Below are 15335 nucleotides of genomic sequence, written 5' to 3' on the forward strand. Positions count from 1 at the left end.
AAAACCACCTTCCATAAAAATGAGCTTTTCCCGTCCATGTCGTTTCCCCAAATACCCACCCCACTAAGTCTCTGCTTGCATTCCCAAACTACATGCACCCGCTACTGAACTGCACTTTTTTGGTTTTGGGAGGGGCGGGGAGGTGGCCTTTTTGACACAGTATGAATTTGGTCTGCCTTTAAGGCATACTGAGGTAAAGGATCTCTCGTAAGTGAAAACGAGACATGGCGTGTAAATCCATAGGTCTTGTTGAATAGCATCCACGAACTGAGGCCATGAGCTCGATTGTGGTCGGGCTTTGGCTAAGCCAGTTAAGCATGTAACAAGAAGGTATGAAAACCTGACATTTTCTTGTTTCAAGAGATAAAACTAAATAAAGTAAATATCTTACGACGTTCTGCTTCTCTCTTTAAGGTGAAGCAACGGTCGACGGGTTTGTTGGGTTTGTTTCGCAGTTTGTTCTAGTATGGCACTGATTCAGTTAGAGCTGTCGTTTTATGACTAAGCGTTTCACGTACCAGAGACGCGTGACGTTACTAGGCACTGTTAATTAAATACCAGTCGCGTCAAATCGCGTCGTTTTGAAGACATGGGCCATTTAGTAGACTTCTGTCGTGCAAAGAAGTAAATAGGTTGTTTTTCCATCCTTACCTTCAGCCCTCCATACCGTACTCTGCGTCTCAAGCACTTTCTATCATCACGGTGCAAACATTAGACACTGGCGCAAATCAATTCTGGTTTCTTTCCTATTTCCAAAGATCATTCGACCTTCAACTCCAATTTCACATATCAAAAGCTAAGACGGACTACACTTGTGAATCAACCCACACGATGATCAGACAAGACTTCAACCGCGTTGAGCCCAAGCGACGCAACGTCCTCGACCATCGCAAAAAGCAGTTTGTCGACCCATCTTACAAAGAAGCGCTATACCCAACGCGCCTCAGCATCTATGCCGAACCCCCAACTTCAGATATCACACTGGAACAATTCGAGCAATGGGCGATTGACCGATTGCGCGGTACGTTCTTCCCGCCGCGCTTTTTCTATGATTGTTGTTTGTATTGCTAACACATCAACAGTCCTCGCCGAACTAGAGACATGCTCTTTCCGCAATCGGTCACCAGCAGAGACTGCCACGTACATGAAACCAATGCTGGAAAAGTATTTACCGTTGGACACGAACAGCAGCTTGTCAACGCGACTTGCATCCCAGCGCAAGAAAGACCATTATAGCCATTTTATCCTTCGGCTTGCATTTTCGTCCACAGAGGATCTTCGCCGGCGGTTTGCCCGCTTGGAAACAATGCTCTTTCGCCTACGACTAGGCACTGATGACATGCGAGAGCGCACCGCGTTCATTCAGGGCCTTAACTTAGACTGGGAAATGGTGTCTGATGAGGAGAGAACTAAGTTAGCATCCGAGCTTGCTGCTATGAGCAGCTCTCTCCACAGCGGTCGGAAACAGCAGGCAGTCGATGAGGAGAGCTGGTGCAAGGTCGACTGGGACCGCGTACCAGAGCTTGTCGATACTCGCAGAGTGTTCCTTAAAGCTGGCAAGGCCTACGTTCCTTCACGGGAACAAGCGAGCATGGTCGTCTCCGAGTTCTCGTCGAGGCTAGAGAGGGCGTTGGAGGTATGTAAACATGGGCGGAGAGTGGGAGACGAAGATGTGCAAAATTGCAACGCGCTAACACTGGCCGCCACTGGTCCCAGCTAACGGCACGTGCTCTACCAAGGCTAGATGAAGACGACCGCCTCACGCCGATCCTCGATCACTTGTCCAAAAACTTTGTGACACCTGACGCAGCCTACGCCAGTACTGACAACGAACTGCCGGGGGCCGACATTAAAGCACGAAGCATTGACGGCCTTGCCACGGCCCACTTCCCCCTATGCATGCAGAACCTACACCGGTCTTTGCGGCGTGAAGCGCATCTCAAACACTACGGCCGTCTACAATACACACTTTTTCTCAAGGGTATTGGTTTGACTTTGGAAGAGTGCCTTCTGTTTTGGCGCCAGAGTTTCAACAAAATATCAGATGACACATTCAACAAAGAATACCGGTACAATGTCCGCCATGCTTATGGGGATGTTGGAGGCGATTCTAACCGTCGCGGCGGCGGCTACAGCCCTTACAGTTGCCAAAAGATCCTAACTGAGCACCCGCCGGGACCAGGTGATAACCATGGATGTCCATACCGCCACTTCAATGTCGAGAACCTAACGGCTCTATTGCAAGCTGTTGGTGTCACAGACCGTGCCGTTCTTCAAGGTGTGAAAGAGGACAAGGAGAAACAAAAGTTTCACATGGCATGCAACCGGTACGTGCTCATCACGGCCACGCTGTTATTCCATGTTTTATATTCTTTGTAGTCGATGTCTTTTCTTGCCTTTTCTCTTGTCTTTTATGATCGCTAATTTATTCCTATTGTCTGCTAGGGTTTTCGAATTTGCTCACAAGAACGAAATTTCCAGGGCTAAGGACGAAGGTGTCTTGACAGCTGCTCAACTGGAGACAATCGTGCATCCAAATGAATACTTCAAACGAAGTTACCTACTCAAGAATCTGGGTAAGAGCAACACCACCAATGCAACATCTGAGGGGTATTGATGCGGCATAGGAGGATAGGAGGTGTTTCTCTTTCTGCCCAACATGTGTCATGACACGGTACTCGTTTGCGGAATCGGATTGCCTGCCTTGCGTTCCTTTCTTGTTCTTCCCTCTCCATATGTCGATTAGGTTAGACATGCCCGTGTTCATACACACAAACTTGAGAAGGTGACTGGGATAAGCGGTTGGAGACATCTGTTGACTACTCTAATATCATCTAGTCGCAATAACGAGCGGCAATAATAGTACAGGACAATTATAGTTGACCATGGCATTACACTCCCGCCTGCATTTAGAACATTTGTCTTTTACAGTTCAAGAGGTTGTAAATGACGGGACAATTTGGCAACCAGCCTCGGGCGATGAGGCACAAATTTGGGTTTCTTTTATCCCAGGCAAGTATTTTGGTCCTATGAGTGAAGGCTCAGATGTTTCCGCAGTACCAAGGCCCGCAATCGCAAATAACAAACTGTCGCATGTGGTTTTGGTCGGCTCGACAATCGGGCTGCGATTGTTCGCCCTCTATGTCGTACAGTATGGGGGAGAGAGCACACCACCATACATGAAAGGCTGTGCGGAACCCGTTCGCAAAAGGGCAGTTGTCATAGGTATCATGGCGAACAATGCTAAGGAAACGATTGCGTGCCATACGTAGCCATGTTTGTGCCAATTAGCCAAGGTGTAGGGCTTCTTGCAGAAATACTTGCCCCCCCCCCCCGTCAGAACAGACGAGGAAAAGACTGATTCATTCGTAGCCCACCAGTCTTGCACATCGGTAGCCATAGTAAATGTTAAGGCCAACCCGAATCATATCACTTGAGGCCATGTCTCTTACAGCAATGGACTTGACAGTACGTGCACACCGCATGTAGCGCAAGGTCTGGGTAGGTGCCGATTGCATAAAGTGATGGTCCATGTTGTTTTCGTACATAAATTCCGATGCAGATGCGGACGACGAGGAGCGCGAAGAAGTCGGCAGACGCGCGCTCGACTGGGAAGTATATCTGCCGTATTGCCGTGCGGACGGTCCGTACAAGTAAAAGGGCATTTTTGCGACGGTAGGAGGCCAGGGAGTGGGCAAATACAGTAGGTGGTGTTGGTTAAATGAGCCGAACGAAGGGCGTCACGGTGGTGCGAGGTGAAATAAGTACGAGTTGGAGGCTACACGAGGCAGCCATGGGGATGTCGTATGGGGCTTAATAAAATCGCCAGTGGGAAGAAGCAATAACGAAAGATTAGCGAATAATCATGGAATGTCTGGGGTCTATCCGCGGTAATACGTCTATATAGGTTTCTGGCTATTTTCTCCGCGAAGTGAAGGTACGAAAGCCGGTATCGCAAAGGACATCCCGGGAGGCAAAGATATGAACGAGTCAAAATATTGGGCCCCGGATGAAGAAAGGCCACAGTGAGAAAAAAAAGCTAGACTTGCGGAGACAGAATCCAAAAATCAATGTTATTTGTGTGGTAACTTTGTTCAGTGTGTACCGTTGTAAGGCTGACCTGGTATTGACAGGGGCCGGGAATGGGGTGGCCTCAGCCCTAGCTAGGACCTGTTAGGACTAACACGCCGTACAATGTATTCCGTATTACGTGTCTAACACTTTGGAAAACCAGGGTGTCTTTGAAAAAGTCCGCACCCCTCTGAGTCGAGACAAGCACAACAGTGAAGCACTGCAGTGAACGGCTCACTCATACCCCATTTAAGTAATGTTTGTCTGTGCACGAGAGCAGCACCGGAACAAAAGCTTAAAGTAAAAGCTTGAAGTAAACCATAAAACATCGCAGGACATCCCGTTTGGTCACAAACACCCTCCCAGTTATGCATGGAGAACTAACGGCCGACCCATACAAAAGAACCATTACATGGCCAAATGTCCAACGATTTGGGGTAGAAAAAAAAATGCCCCGGGAAGGAATCCCTGCTGCCTGGAAAAGGCTTTGGACGATTGCCACCAATGAGTCCTTCTACCCTCTGTCACCCACTTTGAGCGAACGCACTGCCTATGCCGCTGCGTAGACTTTGAAGCCATGTAAAAGACTTTTTTAATTGTATTATTTCTCTGCGACGTAATAATATCTCGATAAACAGACGTGCTGTTGGGCAGCTTTGCCTCTGCATGCGTGGTGTTTTGCGAAGTGAAGTCTCTACATGATTTACTGCCGGAGGTGCAGAGGCGCTAAATTGTCAGGTCTAAGTTTTTTAGGTTTTATCTTATTTAGTAGTAAAATTTTAGTAATTAAATATAATTTTAAGCTACGCCACTGCCATTACGGAGTAATTACGCTTCTAATGACCCTCCAAAGATAATTCAAGGCCCCACTTCTTTCAAGATCTGCCGAGTGCTCCAGCCAGGTTAGGACTAGTCTCCCGATTACAGTGCATGATGTGCGGGGCGGAAAGCGAATTAAACATTTACCAGTCAAATGTCAGCTCTACTTGACATGCCAACACGTTTCGTGGAGTTTCTTTTATGACGGGCAGTTTGTGCAGGAACACGGTGCTAACAGCAATGTGACACGCAGTCCTCTGGGCTATTGAGACCACAAGCTCCGCATGTCAACCTCTTTTTCGCCGCGACAAAATGAAGGGTTACATGAAAGGCCACCAGAATATCGATGCACCGCTACAAATAGATGGGTTCTATGAAGAATATATTGGTGTATGTTAATACACTACTACATGCTCATGGGAGCAGGGTATTTGGTAAGTGACTGGAACAACACGAAATTGTTTCAAAATACAATGAGGAAAAGGGAAACGATAGCCGGGAAATGAAGCGCAGAATAACGAAAGAAAACAATAAATGGGTGAAAACAAAGGAAGCTATATTCTGTGAGTCTCGATACACTATGGAAACGTGAAAGAGAGAATCATAAGCTGCAGATAAAAAAGCGAACTTGGCATAATCAGCATTGGGATATTATTTGATAGGACAGCGGGTTGCAAATCTCCACAAGGCGCCGTGAGAGTGCTCGGGTAGTTTGTCAAAAACAAAAGAGACGACAAAGACGGGAAGGGGCCAATGCAGGTAGAAAAGAATAAAAATTGTGGCTGAACAGCAGAAAAGAAGGTCAAGCGGCTCATATGGCGATAGAGCGCTCTCGTCAGACAAAAAAGGCTCCATACCACACGTCAGGGGTCAACAAAAAAGTATGAAGAAGAAAGAAGGAAGAAAAACGACGAAAAAAGAAGAGAGAAAATATGTCCAGAAAAAAAATTACCCGCCTGCATAGCGGCGCAAAAAAGAGTAAATGGTGCATACTTTCGTGACAGTTATCAACACCAGGTGTTCCCGCACCGACCAAAGGGACAAGAGATGCAAACGTCGCAAAGGAAAACGATGCAATGCTGTGGAACCAAGAGAATGAAGCGTCGTGGCGTCGTAAGGCAGTTGTGCATGGGTGGCAAGCGTCCGTGGGCGGCCGGCGAGATGGAGTCCAGTTATCCCGGCTGAGATTCAATAACTAGCCACGTACATAGCAGCCTGGCAACTTATGTAGTTTTTGCGGTGTTGAGCTATGGACCCCTTCGATTTCATTGCTGGCAATTTGTACTGCCTGTATTGTTGACAAATACTTGACACTCGTCGGTGACCTTTTGCACGGGGTTGATGTCTGTTTGAACTCATATCCAATTCGAGTCTTTCGAAGGATTGGATTGGAGGAAGTACGTTATTCCTCGCCCCTCCCAATACCCCGCCGCGGAGCCACGCGATATCGGACAGACAGAGCGGTATGCTGCCGGAGTGTTGCAATCCGTACAGAAATTATATTCACAAGGTATGCTGATCACATGACAATGCAGCAACCGCATCCTTGTTTCGCTTCACCGTCTACCCCATTATGACCAGATAACGGCGGCGTAGCGTCAGATTCAGCTTGATTAGGAAGGGCGCTCCTGGGACTCGGCAGCGGGCCCATGTTCAGCTTATCTTGGATTTTGGGAATGGTCGAATAAGATCCCGCCCGTCCCTGATGCAACGAGGAGCTCTTCGCCTCGGGTTTTAATGGCCATTCGTCGGGTTTCCCTGAGACGTCACCACCAATTCTCGCTGGCTCTACTACTTTCTCGGTTGTCTCTGGGGGGGTGAGGAAGCCTTCGTCTGTTAAAGGGCGGAATTCTTTGTCGTACACAGTGCCAAATTTCCCCTCTCGCTCCCACTTTTCTTGCTGTAAGCGACGCGCCACTGTAGGGAGTAACTGTTGATCCGGAGGTAGTCTTGGATCGGGGCGGTAAGCAGAGATCATCCATGGCGGGTCACCTTCTGGCTGCCGGCTTGCAGCACCGGCCGAGATCTCACGAGACAGCTCTCGGTCACCTGAACGTGTCGAAGGTCGAGTTGCTCCGGTACTGCTCATATTGGAATCCTTGCTAGCTCCATTACGAGTCTTTGGGCGCCCTGCCGGTGGCATGTTTTTGGCAGGCGCCGATGATTTCCGCAGCCCGGCCGTGGAAGCGCTGCCACCGGAGGATATCTTTTTAGGTGACAAATCAGACGTAGACCGTGTCATGTTCCTAAAGGGGGACGTGGGAACCAGTCCCATACCGTCATCGTCTTGTCGCATACTAGCGCTGCGAGCTCGCACTTTTGAGTACGCAATGCTCTCTTCGGTCGCCGGGCTACCGTCACGCCGCCGTGGCATGGGTGTGTCCCGTTCTATGTGCTCCAATGCTATCGGCGCTGGACTTAGTTTCGCAACGGGTATCCGCGAAGAGCCTCGGCCATTTTGAACAGAGGAAAAATATGATTCCTCCGCAATTTCGTCTGGCAATCGAAGGTCCCAAGGGGAAATAGGCGTGTCTATGGACTTGCCATCCAAGATGCCAGTTGAGTTCTTCTGTGATCTCGGTTCCATTGTTGTATCGCCTTCCGGCAAGGCCCTCCTGTGGCTGGCTGTCTTGTCCTGGCTGGTGTCCCTTCGAGGTTTACTCCGGCCTCGAGGTTTCGGCAAAATTATACCGGCAGCCTGCAGTTCCTCGTTCTCGATTCGAGCCAATTTATCGCGATGAATCCACTTTGAGCTAATATCATCCAATTCGCTCACACGTGCCTCACCAGCAGCCCTTTTGTTTGAGTCGTTTGAAGTGCCAGTCCGGCTGAGCTCATGTACATCCAATGCACTCTCAGTCAGATAATTGCTCGCGTCTCGTGGTCGACCCTGCCTCACATTTTCCTGCCCGTAAGAATACAAACCGGAATCGGCTGCTTTCAGTGTCGATGTTGAGACCTCGCCGGTTGTGGCGCTCTTCTCGTAGGCAAACTGGTCAGAATGTATATTTGGTGAAGCGTGTGCCAAAACATTGCCATGCTGCGATGACTGCGGTTTGGGCAGCCCATTTTGCGAAAACGAAGAGGCCTGCTCAAACTAGGAAAATTGTGTCAGCTTGAACATATGAAAAGGCATCGCAACAAAAACATCACAGGTGTTCGCAAAAAGACAGGGCTTTCTTCTGCGAGTAAATCTATCAAAGCAACAGTAAGGAACTAAAAGGACAGGGCCTACCTCAGGGTGCTGGGTTGAGGAATCCCACGAGTAGCCATTGCCATGCGAGCTAGTGGGAGGCGTAAGGGTAGTCGAAGCCGATGTTGCCATTGTTGGGACAGATGACACAGCCGTCATAGTTATTGGAGATTAAGGATAGCTAACCAAGGTTAGTTACGCCTCAAAATGGCAATAGTAAGTAGATGCGAGTTGGAACAAAGCCCTGCGTCCTCTAGTCTCACAGGTGACGCGATAGAGCAGAGAATATCGAAACGGAACGAGGTTTTAAGCCAGAGCCAGACAGGCTTGTCGATCATGTATTTGCAGGAGACGTCCAGAGGTGTTCAGCAAATGTCGGTGTTAAAGGCGACGGTCACGGCCTAGGGCCGCCGTCCTCTTCGCCGCTTCCGAGTGTAGGTTGGATTTCCGAGTTCTGTCAAGCGGCCACGATAAAGCACCAACAGGAGGTAGGTGCGGCGGTTTCGACGTTCGCCTTCGACTCTACAATTGGCTGGGTTTGTTGAGAATATCTCCGTCAAGTCAATACCAATCGACAACAAGCGACGACAGGCTTCCAAGTGGAGGAACTCCGTCGACTCGTTGAGCTTGATGTCGAAGGAAAACTGGGTTTTCGATAGCGTGTGCGGCGGAGGGAAGAAGGCAATATGGGAAATCTAATGCATGTGGTGTATTGCTATGAAAATTGCAAACAGGCGAATGAGGCGGAAAATGAGATAATGCAAAAGGGGGTGAAAGGAGGCGTTTAGGTAAAAGTGGCTGAAAGGCCACAAGGGGCCAATAAAGTCAAAAACTGTGGAAGTCGAACGAGATAGGAACTATGATCTTTCTATTTCGAGGGCCCTACAAGGACACGGGGTTGCGGCAGTACACCAAACTGAGGCCCTACCGGACGGGCTAAATATCATCACGATTGGGACTCGAATGGATGCAATTGCGAAGCAGAAATAAGTTGAACCAGAAACACAAAAGAAATAGGTTTCTGGCGCGAGGACAAAGGCGATTTGAGCTAACCAAATTGAGAGAGGGGGCTGGTAACCTTTGATTCGCTGCCCCTGAAGCATACTGGAACAGGACGATCGAACCCCTTGTAGCGTACTACTACGGATTCGGTCGGTATTACGACAAAACAGAGGTACTTGGCATGATGTACACAGTGCTTGCACCAGGAGCTGGTGGTCTTTCTACGAGTACATACAAATACACATCTACAGTGCGGACCCTATATTTTCTTTCCAAGTCTTTTGTGGAGAGAAGTGTATCCGAATAAATGTATTTCGTACAACATATAGGTATTGTTACAACAAGATACTGTGTTCGAACTTTTGTTTTGGGGAGAAATACTGTAAAAGCAATTTTCTATATATATTATACGTCGTATCAGTACTATGGTATTTATTATAGAGAACCTTAAACAGATTATATAACCAATGGTTCGCCCTGTAACACTGCCTCGCCTGACAAATTAAGCGGGTTCTCGATGACACATTTCTAACAACGGTACATGAAGCTTTCAAAACTGTCAGGTGACCATCGTTGACTAACACAAGGTAAAATACTATGCTTATCCTTTTATCAAGGTAAAATAGCAGAGGCTTATACGTGAGGTATACGCTGGAGTGTTGCGCGGGATAACGGCAAAGACAACATACATATACATGTCTTATATCCTTTAAGCAGTTCTCTCCCTATTATACAAGAAGGACAGTGTCATTATACGAACTCCGTACCTTATTACAACATATCCTCTTAGCGTGCCCTTAAGTCTTATCCACCCCCCCCCCCACCCCCAAAGCCCTGTTAAGTTGTCGATTACAGGTGCCTATCATCATGTCCTACCTGAAAATCAAGTGCGAGTTTTCCCTTTCTCCGTAATGTTACAGACGATTGAATAATGACGAGGTAAGCATCCGTGCTATATCGCAAAATCCGCCACACTCAGGAGGCAGCCGAACTCGGAATCGAAGTGCATCTACAGGGCGCTGAGGAGATGGCGCACTGGAGACCGCGCCTCCTGATATTAAGATACATCCGTAGCCGGGTGGCTCATTTTGTTGGCCGGAGGGACGTGCCTATCCGCGTTGGTTAAATGTCACCGTTCAGCTGCTAGTGGGGGGCTAAAACAACACGGCGAACATATCCAAACCAAGAATAGCAAAAGACCTCACGCAACTTCGAATGGCACAAGCAAACCACAACGAGGCAACCACACACATATGGCACAATTATGTGCGTGCTCCCAACATCGTGCTGATTCATGCCGGCGACCTGACAAACCAAGAGACTCACGCGGAGCTCTTTCGAGCAGTTTCCTGGCTTGAAAGTGCAGGCTTTGAATGTAAACTAGTCGTCGCAGGTATGTTAAATCACTCGGTGAACGGGTGACGATGGGCCACCTTGCTCAGTATTATACTGCGGATGCTTGCCATCGTCAACCGTTGTGCTGACGTTGGAGCGCCGCACAGGGAATCACGACATCACCCTCGATAGAGCATTTTACGCCCACCACGGTAGCCGGTTCAACAACCAAGTAACCCAGCACCCCGAGGAGTGCCAAACACTGCTAGAATCCAGCCCGACAATAACATACTTATGCCACGAGTCCGCCGACATTCGCCTACAGAGCAATGAGGGCCCCCGCACTACATTTACAGTGTTTGGCTCCCCGTATAGTCCTCGGGATGGCAATTGGGCATTTTCTTACCAGCCAGCGGTCGACGGATGCCCACCGAGCTCTGCCGCCGTTGAAGCCGCAGGCCCTGTGCGGCTGACTAGCTATGCACTGTGGTCGGAAATCCCAGTCAGCACAGACATATTGGTGACCCACACCCCGCCACGGTCACACTGTGACTGGTCGGCAACGCGCAGTCGGTCAATGCGTTGCGCGGCGCTGCTGCACGCGCTTCAGCGTGTGCAGCCACGGCCATGTCCATGAGGGCCGTGGTGCCGAATGGGTGCACTGGGGTGCCACGAGTAACAGTGCATTGGTTGAACGATGGGATGATCCAGGTTCGGGCAAAAAGATGTCGATTGTCAACGCGGCAGCTCACACCGGCAGGTCACCTCGATATGGAGCAGGCCATGTGGGTGCCAGCCACAGCAGCTTTGGGGAGACATGTATTGTGAACTGTGCCATCACGGCCACCACATATCCGCATCTGGGAGGCAAGCGGCTGCACAAACCGATCGTGGTAGACTTGCACCTCCCCGTCTGCGACGATGCCTATCGAGACATTTAATCCCAGACACCACACGACCAGTAACCAACGAAGCCGCATAACATTTGCAGTAGTCAGCAGCGCGGATAGCTCACGGTCAACCAGCTCTCCACGTCCATGGATGATGAGGAATTTTAGCCACGCTCCGGTTAGAGCACCGTGATATAAACGATGCACATCACAACGTAATCGCCAGGACTCACAACTCTCGTACACGATAAGTATTTCAGATGGGGCTCTGCATGACAGTCTTATGTGTGCATTTTGAATGTGTCCTATGTTACTGGACACCCGGAGGATGTCGCGCGCCTTAGACGGGTAGAGTTGGCAAGTCGCTACGGCGAAACCAAACGCCCTTGACAGTGCCTACCTCGCACAGTCTCTTCTTTTGGTGCTGTCCTCCGGTCCTGTTCCATAAATGCACTTCGCTGCAGCTTTGCTGCAACTTCGCTGCACCTTCCCTGTGCGTCTCTATAATTTATTGCATTAGTCGGCCGTCATCTCCCGCACTGCCACGCTCGCTCCGAATCGCGCAGAGCACACAATTCGCGCCGTTTTTTAATTCGCTTCCGCAATTACCAACGAGCCAGGGTGCCCAACGGTAGCCGCCCTGGGTTTCCTTGCTGCAGTGGCACGGCCAAGCCCATTACCCTCCGTCTATCGCCTCCCCTCTCGCCCCTCCATATTCCCCCCCCATCTCCCCGCCATTCATACGTTTGACACCCCACAACCTCACCAACACACCGCCAACTCCTTCGACACTTGGCCTTCGGTCCCCCTCCCGCCTCGCTCAAAAGTGGTGTGTTGTTTTCATTAGTGTTGTTGTCGACACCGTTCTTATTTCTTCGTATTTTCTTTCCGTTTCGTCCTTCCCCTACTCTTTCTTGGGCCTACTCTCTCACATTCCCAGTCATCCACTTATTCCTGTTCATTCTCACTCACGTTTGTGTACAGCAGGCACTCATTTGCCCTGCCCAACGCTCCATTTCTTCATTCTTTCCATCCGTTACTTTTGCTTCTCATCAAATCTTTCTCTCCAATTATCTCCTCTGCGCTTCTGTTTTATTCGACCGGTGCCTCCACTTGTATGTTGACGGCCGTCTCTGCAAAAAAAAACCGTATGATCTTTGCCGCTTCACAATAAACTCGTTCTTCGGCATTACTTGTTCTTCGGCCCCAACCGATGTCATTGAGCTATATGCCAACCTTTGATCGGCTTTCGATAAGAGCGATTCTTCGGCTGTTGTCTTTCGGTCGCTGGCGGCCGTGACGTTTCTCCCCCTGATCCAAGGTTTCGTGATACAACAGGCCCGGGCTCTACGGAGCTGCTCGCACCCATTAACACCACTCCCCTCTTTCCAACAACAGACGTTGATCCTTCATCGCTCATCGCTTCGAGTGATCCCCGCGGATGGGTAGCATCTCATCCCCCGCCAGCTTGCCACATGGTCTAGCAGCCGAGCAATTGCTCACAGGCACCCTCGGCGTTCTCTTGCCACCTCGTACTGCTTCTCCGATCTTCTGATAGACCACACGCCGTACAACGTTTAACGGTCGATAATTTTTATGAGTTCCTACGTCTTTCTTTTCTTCGCATTTCACTTCTCCTTGGTGCGCTAGTACATATCCGACTTTTCTTGTCAACTATTATTTTTCCTACGGCGCGCTGGTAGTGCCCGTTCGACTTCCACCTCACTCCCTCACGCAGGCCATCCGACCTTGCCTAGCTGCTTGCGAACAGCCACTGGTACTGAAAGCCTCACTGGGAAATATCTGTCTCCACCACCACTTGAATCGAATAATCTAAAAATGGGATCCCTCGCAACGGATCCATACAAGGTTCTCGGTGTCAGTAGAGATGCGGACCTTGCGACCATCAAAAGTGCGTACCGAAAGCTAGTCTTGAAGTGTCATCCGGATAAGGTCCAGGATCCAGCCTTGAAAGCAGCCAAACAAGACGAGTTCCAACGTGTACAACAAGCCTACGAGATTCTGGGCGACGACAATAAACGGAGGGAGTACGAGGAAGATGCTAAACTAAATCGCCTTCGAGATGAGCTGTCCCGTGGCATGAGTCGGTCGGCTGCGGCTGCCCGGGCATCGCCAAAAAGCTACAACGAGCCTCACATACGAACCGCCGAGCCACCCCCGTCTTTCAAACCTGGGCCCCCACCGACGTCACCGTTCTCTCCCTATGGAAGTGCTAGCCATCAATTCTCTCATTCGTGGGATCGTGATATCCCTCTCAGAACGAAGGCGCCTTATGACGAAGGACATCGCGCCCGCCGCACTGCAAGCTACGAGAAACCTCGTGATGACTTCAAAGAGGAACGAAGACGGCGGAGGGACGATGACGAGCATCAAACCCATGGATCAACGCATGAGAAGGAGCGCGAGAGGGAGCGTGATCGCGAACAAGACAAGGATCGAGACAGGGATAGGGACAGGGACCGTGACCGTAGAAGCCGCTCCGACCGCGAAAAGGATGACCGAAAAGACAAAATCCGACGTGAGAAAGAAAAACGTGAGAAGGAGCGTGATCGAGACAGGTCTCGACGCCAAGACCAGCAGGAGAAGTTTCACTCAAGAAAACCTATCTATGTCGAGGTGACTGATGATTCCGGCGAAGATCATCATGTCTCGAGGAAAGCATCGTCTTCTGGTGCCGGTGCTACGACGAGTGCTGGAGGGGGGAAGTACGTTGATAGTGTTCGCCGCGACAAGTCGACCCGCCGCGATGTATCACCGCGCTTGGAACTGAACGCGGACAAAACTTCGGAAAAAATGAAATACGCCGCAAACTACATGGTCAATGCAAGGAGGCGAGGAAGCAAATCAGGTGGCTCTCATCCTCCCGACAATATCGCGTATAACGCCAACTTTCCTGACCCGGACCAAGCTTGGCACGGCGGAGACTCGCCTCGACCACGGCGGCCTTCGCAGGATGATAAGAAACTCCGCACCCGAGTCACCTCCGACGATGGCGAAGTCGAAGACTATGAGGCTGTGCCAGAATTCAGGCCTCCGCGGCTTTCAAAATCGTACACCTCACCGGCTGGTGCTTTGCACATGTCCAACTCGTCGATTCCCCGTATGCCAATTTTGTCGCGCGCATCGACTATGGACTACTCACGACACCCACCACCAGCGGCACCTGCCGCTCCTCCACCGGAATCCAGCCGCCACACATCGAAATCGGAACGACGCCGCAGAGGATCATTTGACACATATGAGGACGACTCCCGTGCGCGGCGGTCTTTACCGCAACCCCGCCGTACGTTACATCACACACTTGACGATGTTGTGCCATTGTCACGGACGCCAAAAATGTCGCTTTATAGATCAGATGACGTCCAATTTCATCACTCACTGCCAACCTCAGGGTCCAGAAAGCCCGGCTTTAGCAAGGTGAAGGTCGCCCCAAACTTCTCCTCAGAGCACGTTTACCAAGCAAAGCGTTTCTCTGATGAAGACGTCGCCTATTCCAACGTTCACCATTCAAGCAACCAATACTCCTCCCCACATGCGGCGTATCTCCATGTCAGGAGCTAGTTTAGATCACCATTTTGACGTTGTTTGTTGAATCACATTTCGCTGGTGTTTATACACGTACCGCATACCCTGTCACTACTGTTCTGTTCGTTTTACGTCTTTTCACTTCTGGTTTCGACCCATTTTCTGTCCCCCCCCGTTTCATTGTTTGAACTTGTAATGACTGTTACTATATTTGAGGCGGTCTTGATGACTTTTTACGACAGCCGTTTTTTTCCTTTGATTGTGTATCGGGATCAGAATGGTGTTTTGGTTTAAGTATATTGAATACTCAATGATAATGACGAGAAAAACAAACGACCAATAAACACCGAGGCCCGTTGGATTTTTACAAAATGTAGCATTGGTCCGAACACGTCTGTATGGTGCTCGCCGGATCAAATCTTCACAGTTTACGTACGGTCAGGGCGTGACAACGCACGTGCCCAGCCAAGTTAACTTGA

General features: G+C 49.8%; 5 protein-coding genes across 5 annotated transcripts; 4 read left to right on the forward strand and 1 right to left on the reverse strand.

The window, feature by feature from the left end:
• Positions 1–831: 831 nt before the first annotated feature.
• Positions 832–2617, forward strand: SPSK_08939 (DNA primase large subunit; the record flags this gene model as incomplete). Its single annotated transcript, XM_016735523.1, has 4 exons — positions 832–1021; positions 1083–1636; positions 1717–2327; positions 2446–2617. 4 exons carry the CDS (start codon positions 832–834, stop codon positions 2615–2617), a joined length of 1527 nt encoding a protein of 508 aa, XP_016587566.1.
• Positions 2618–2885: 268 nt separating this feature from the next.
• On the forward strand, positions 2886–3272 carry SPSK_10922 (uncharacterized protein; the record flags this gene model as incomplete). The annotated part of the gene is made up of 1 exon (XM_016737155.1): positions 2886–3272. One exon carries the CDS (start codon positions 2886–2888, stop codon positions 3270–3272), a length of 387 nt encoding a protein of 128 aa, XP_016587567.1.
• A 3137-nt stretch (positions 3273–6409) lies between these two features.
• On the reverse strand, positions 6410–8215 carry SPSK_08928 (uncharacterized protein; the record flags this gene model as incomplete). Its single annotated transcript, XM_016735513.1, has 2 exons — positions 6410–7987; positions 8126–8215. 2 exons carry the CDS (start codon positions 8213–8215, stop codon positions 6410–6412), a joined length of 1668 nt encoding a protein of 555 aa, XP_016587568.1.
• A 2085-nt stretch (positions 8216–10300) lies between these two features.
• On the forward strand, positions 10301–11361 carry SPSK_09508 (uncharacterized protein; the record flags this gene model as incomplete). The annotated part of the gene is made up of 3 exons (XM_016736080.1): positions 10301–10478; positions 10528–10993; positions 11040–11361. The coding sequence occupies 3 exons, from the start codon at positions 10301–10303 to the stop codon at positions 11359–11361; spliced, it is 966 nt and encodes a 321-aa protein (XP_016587569.1).
• A 1788-nt stretch (positions 11362–13149) lies between these two features.
• Positions 13150–14892, forward strand: SPSK_08968 (uncharacterized protein; the record flags this gene model as incomplete). Its single annotated transcript, XM_016735550.1, has 1 exon — positions 13150–14892. The coding sequence occupies one exon, from the start codon at positions 13150–13152 to the stop codon at positions 14890–14892; it is 1743 nt and encodes a 580-aa protein (XP_016587570.1).
• Positions 14893–15335: the final 443 nt, after the last annotated feature.

This window comes from Sporothrix schenckii (assembly GCF_000961545.1).
Source record: "Sporothrix schenckii 1099-18 chromosome Unknown Cont44, whole genome shotgun sequence".
NCBI classification, from domain to species: domain Eukaryota; kingdom Fungi; phylum Ascomycota; class Sordariomycetes; order Ophiostomatales; family Ophiostomataceae; genus Sporothrix; species Sporothrix schenckii.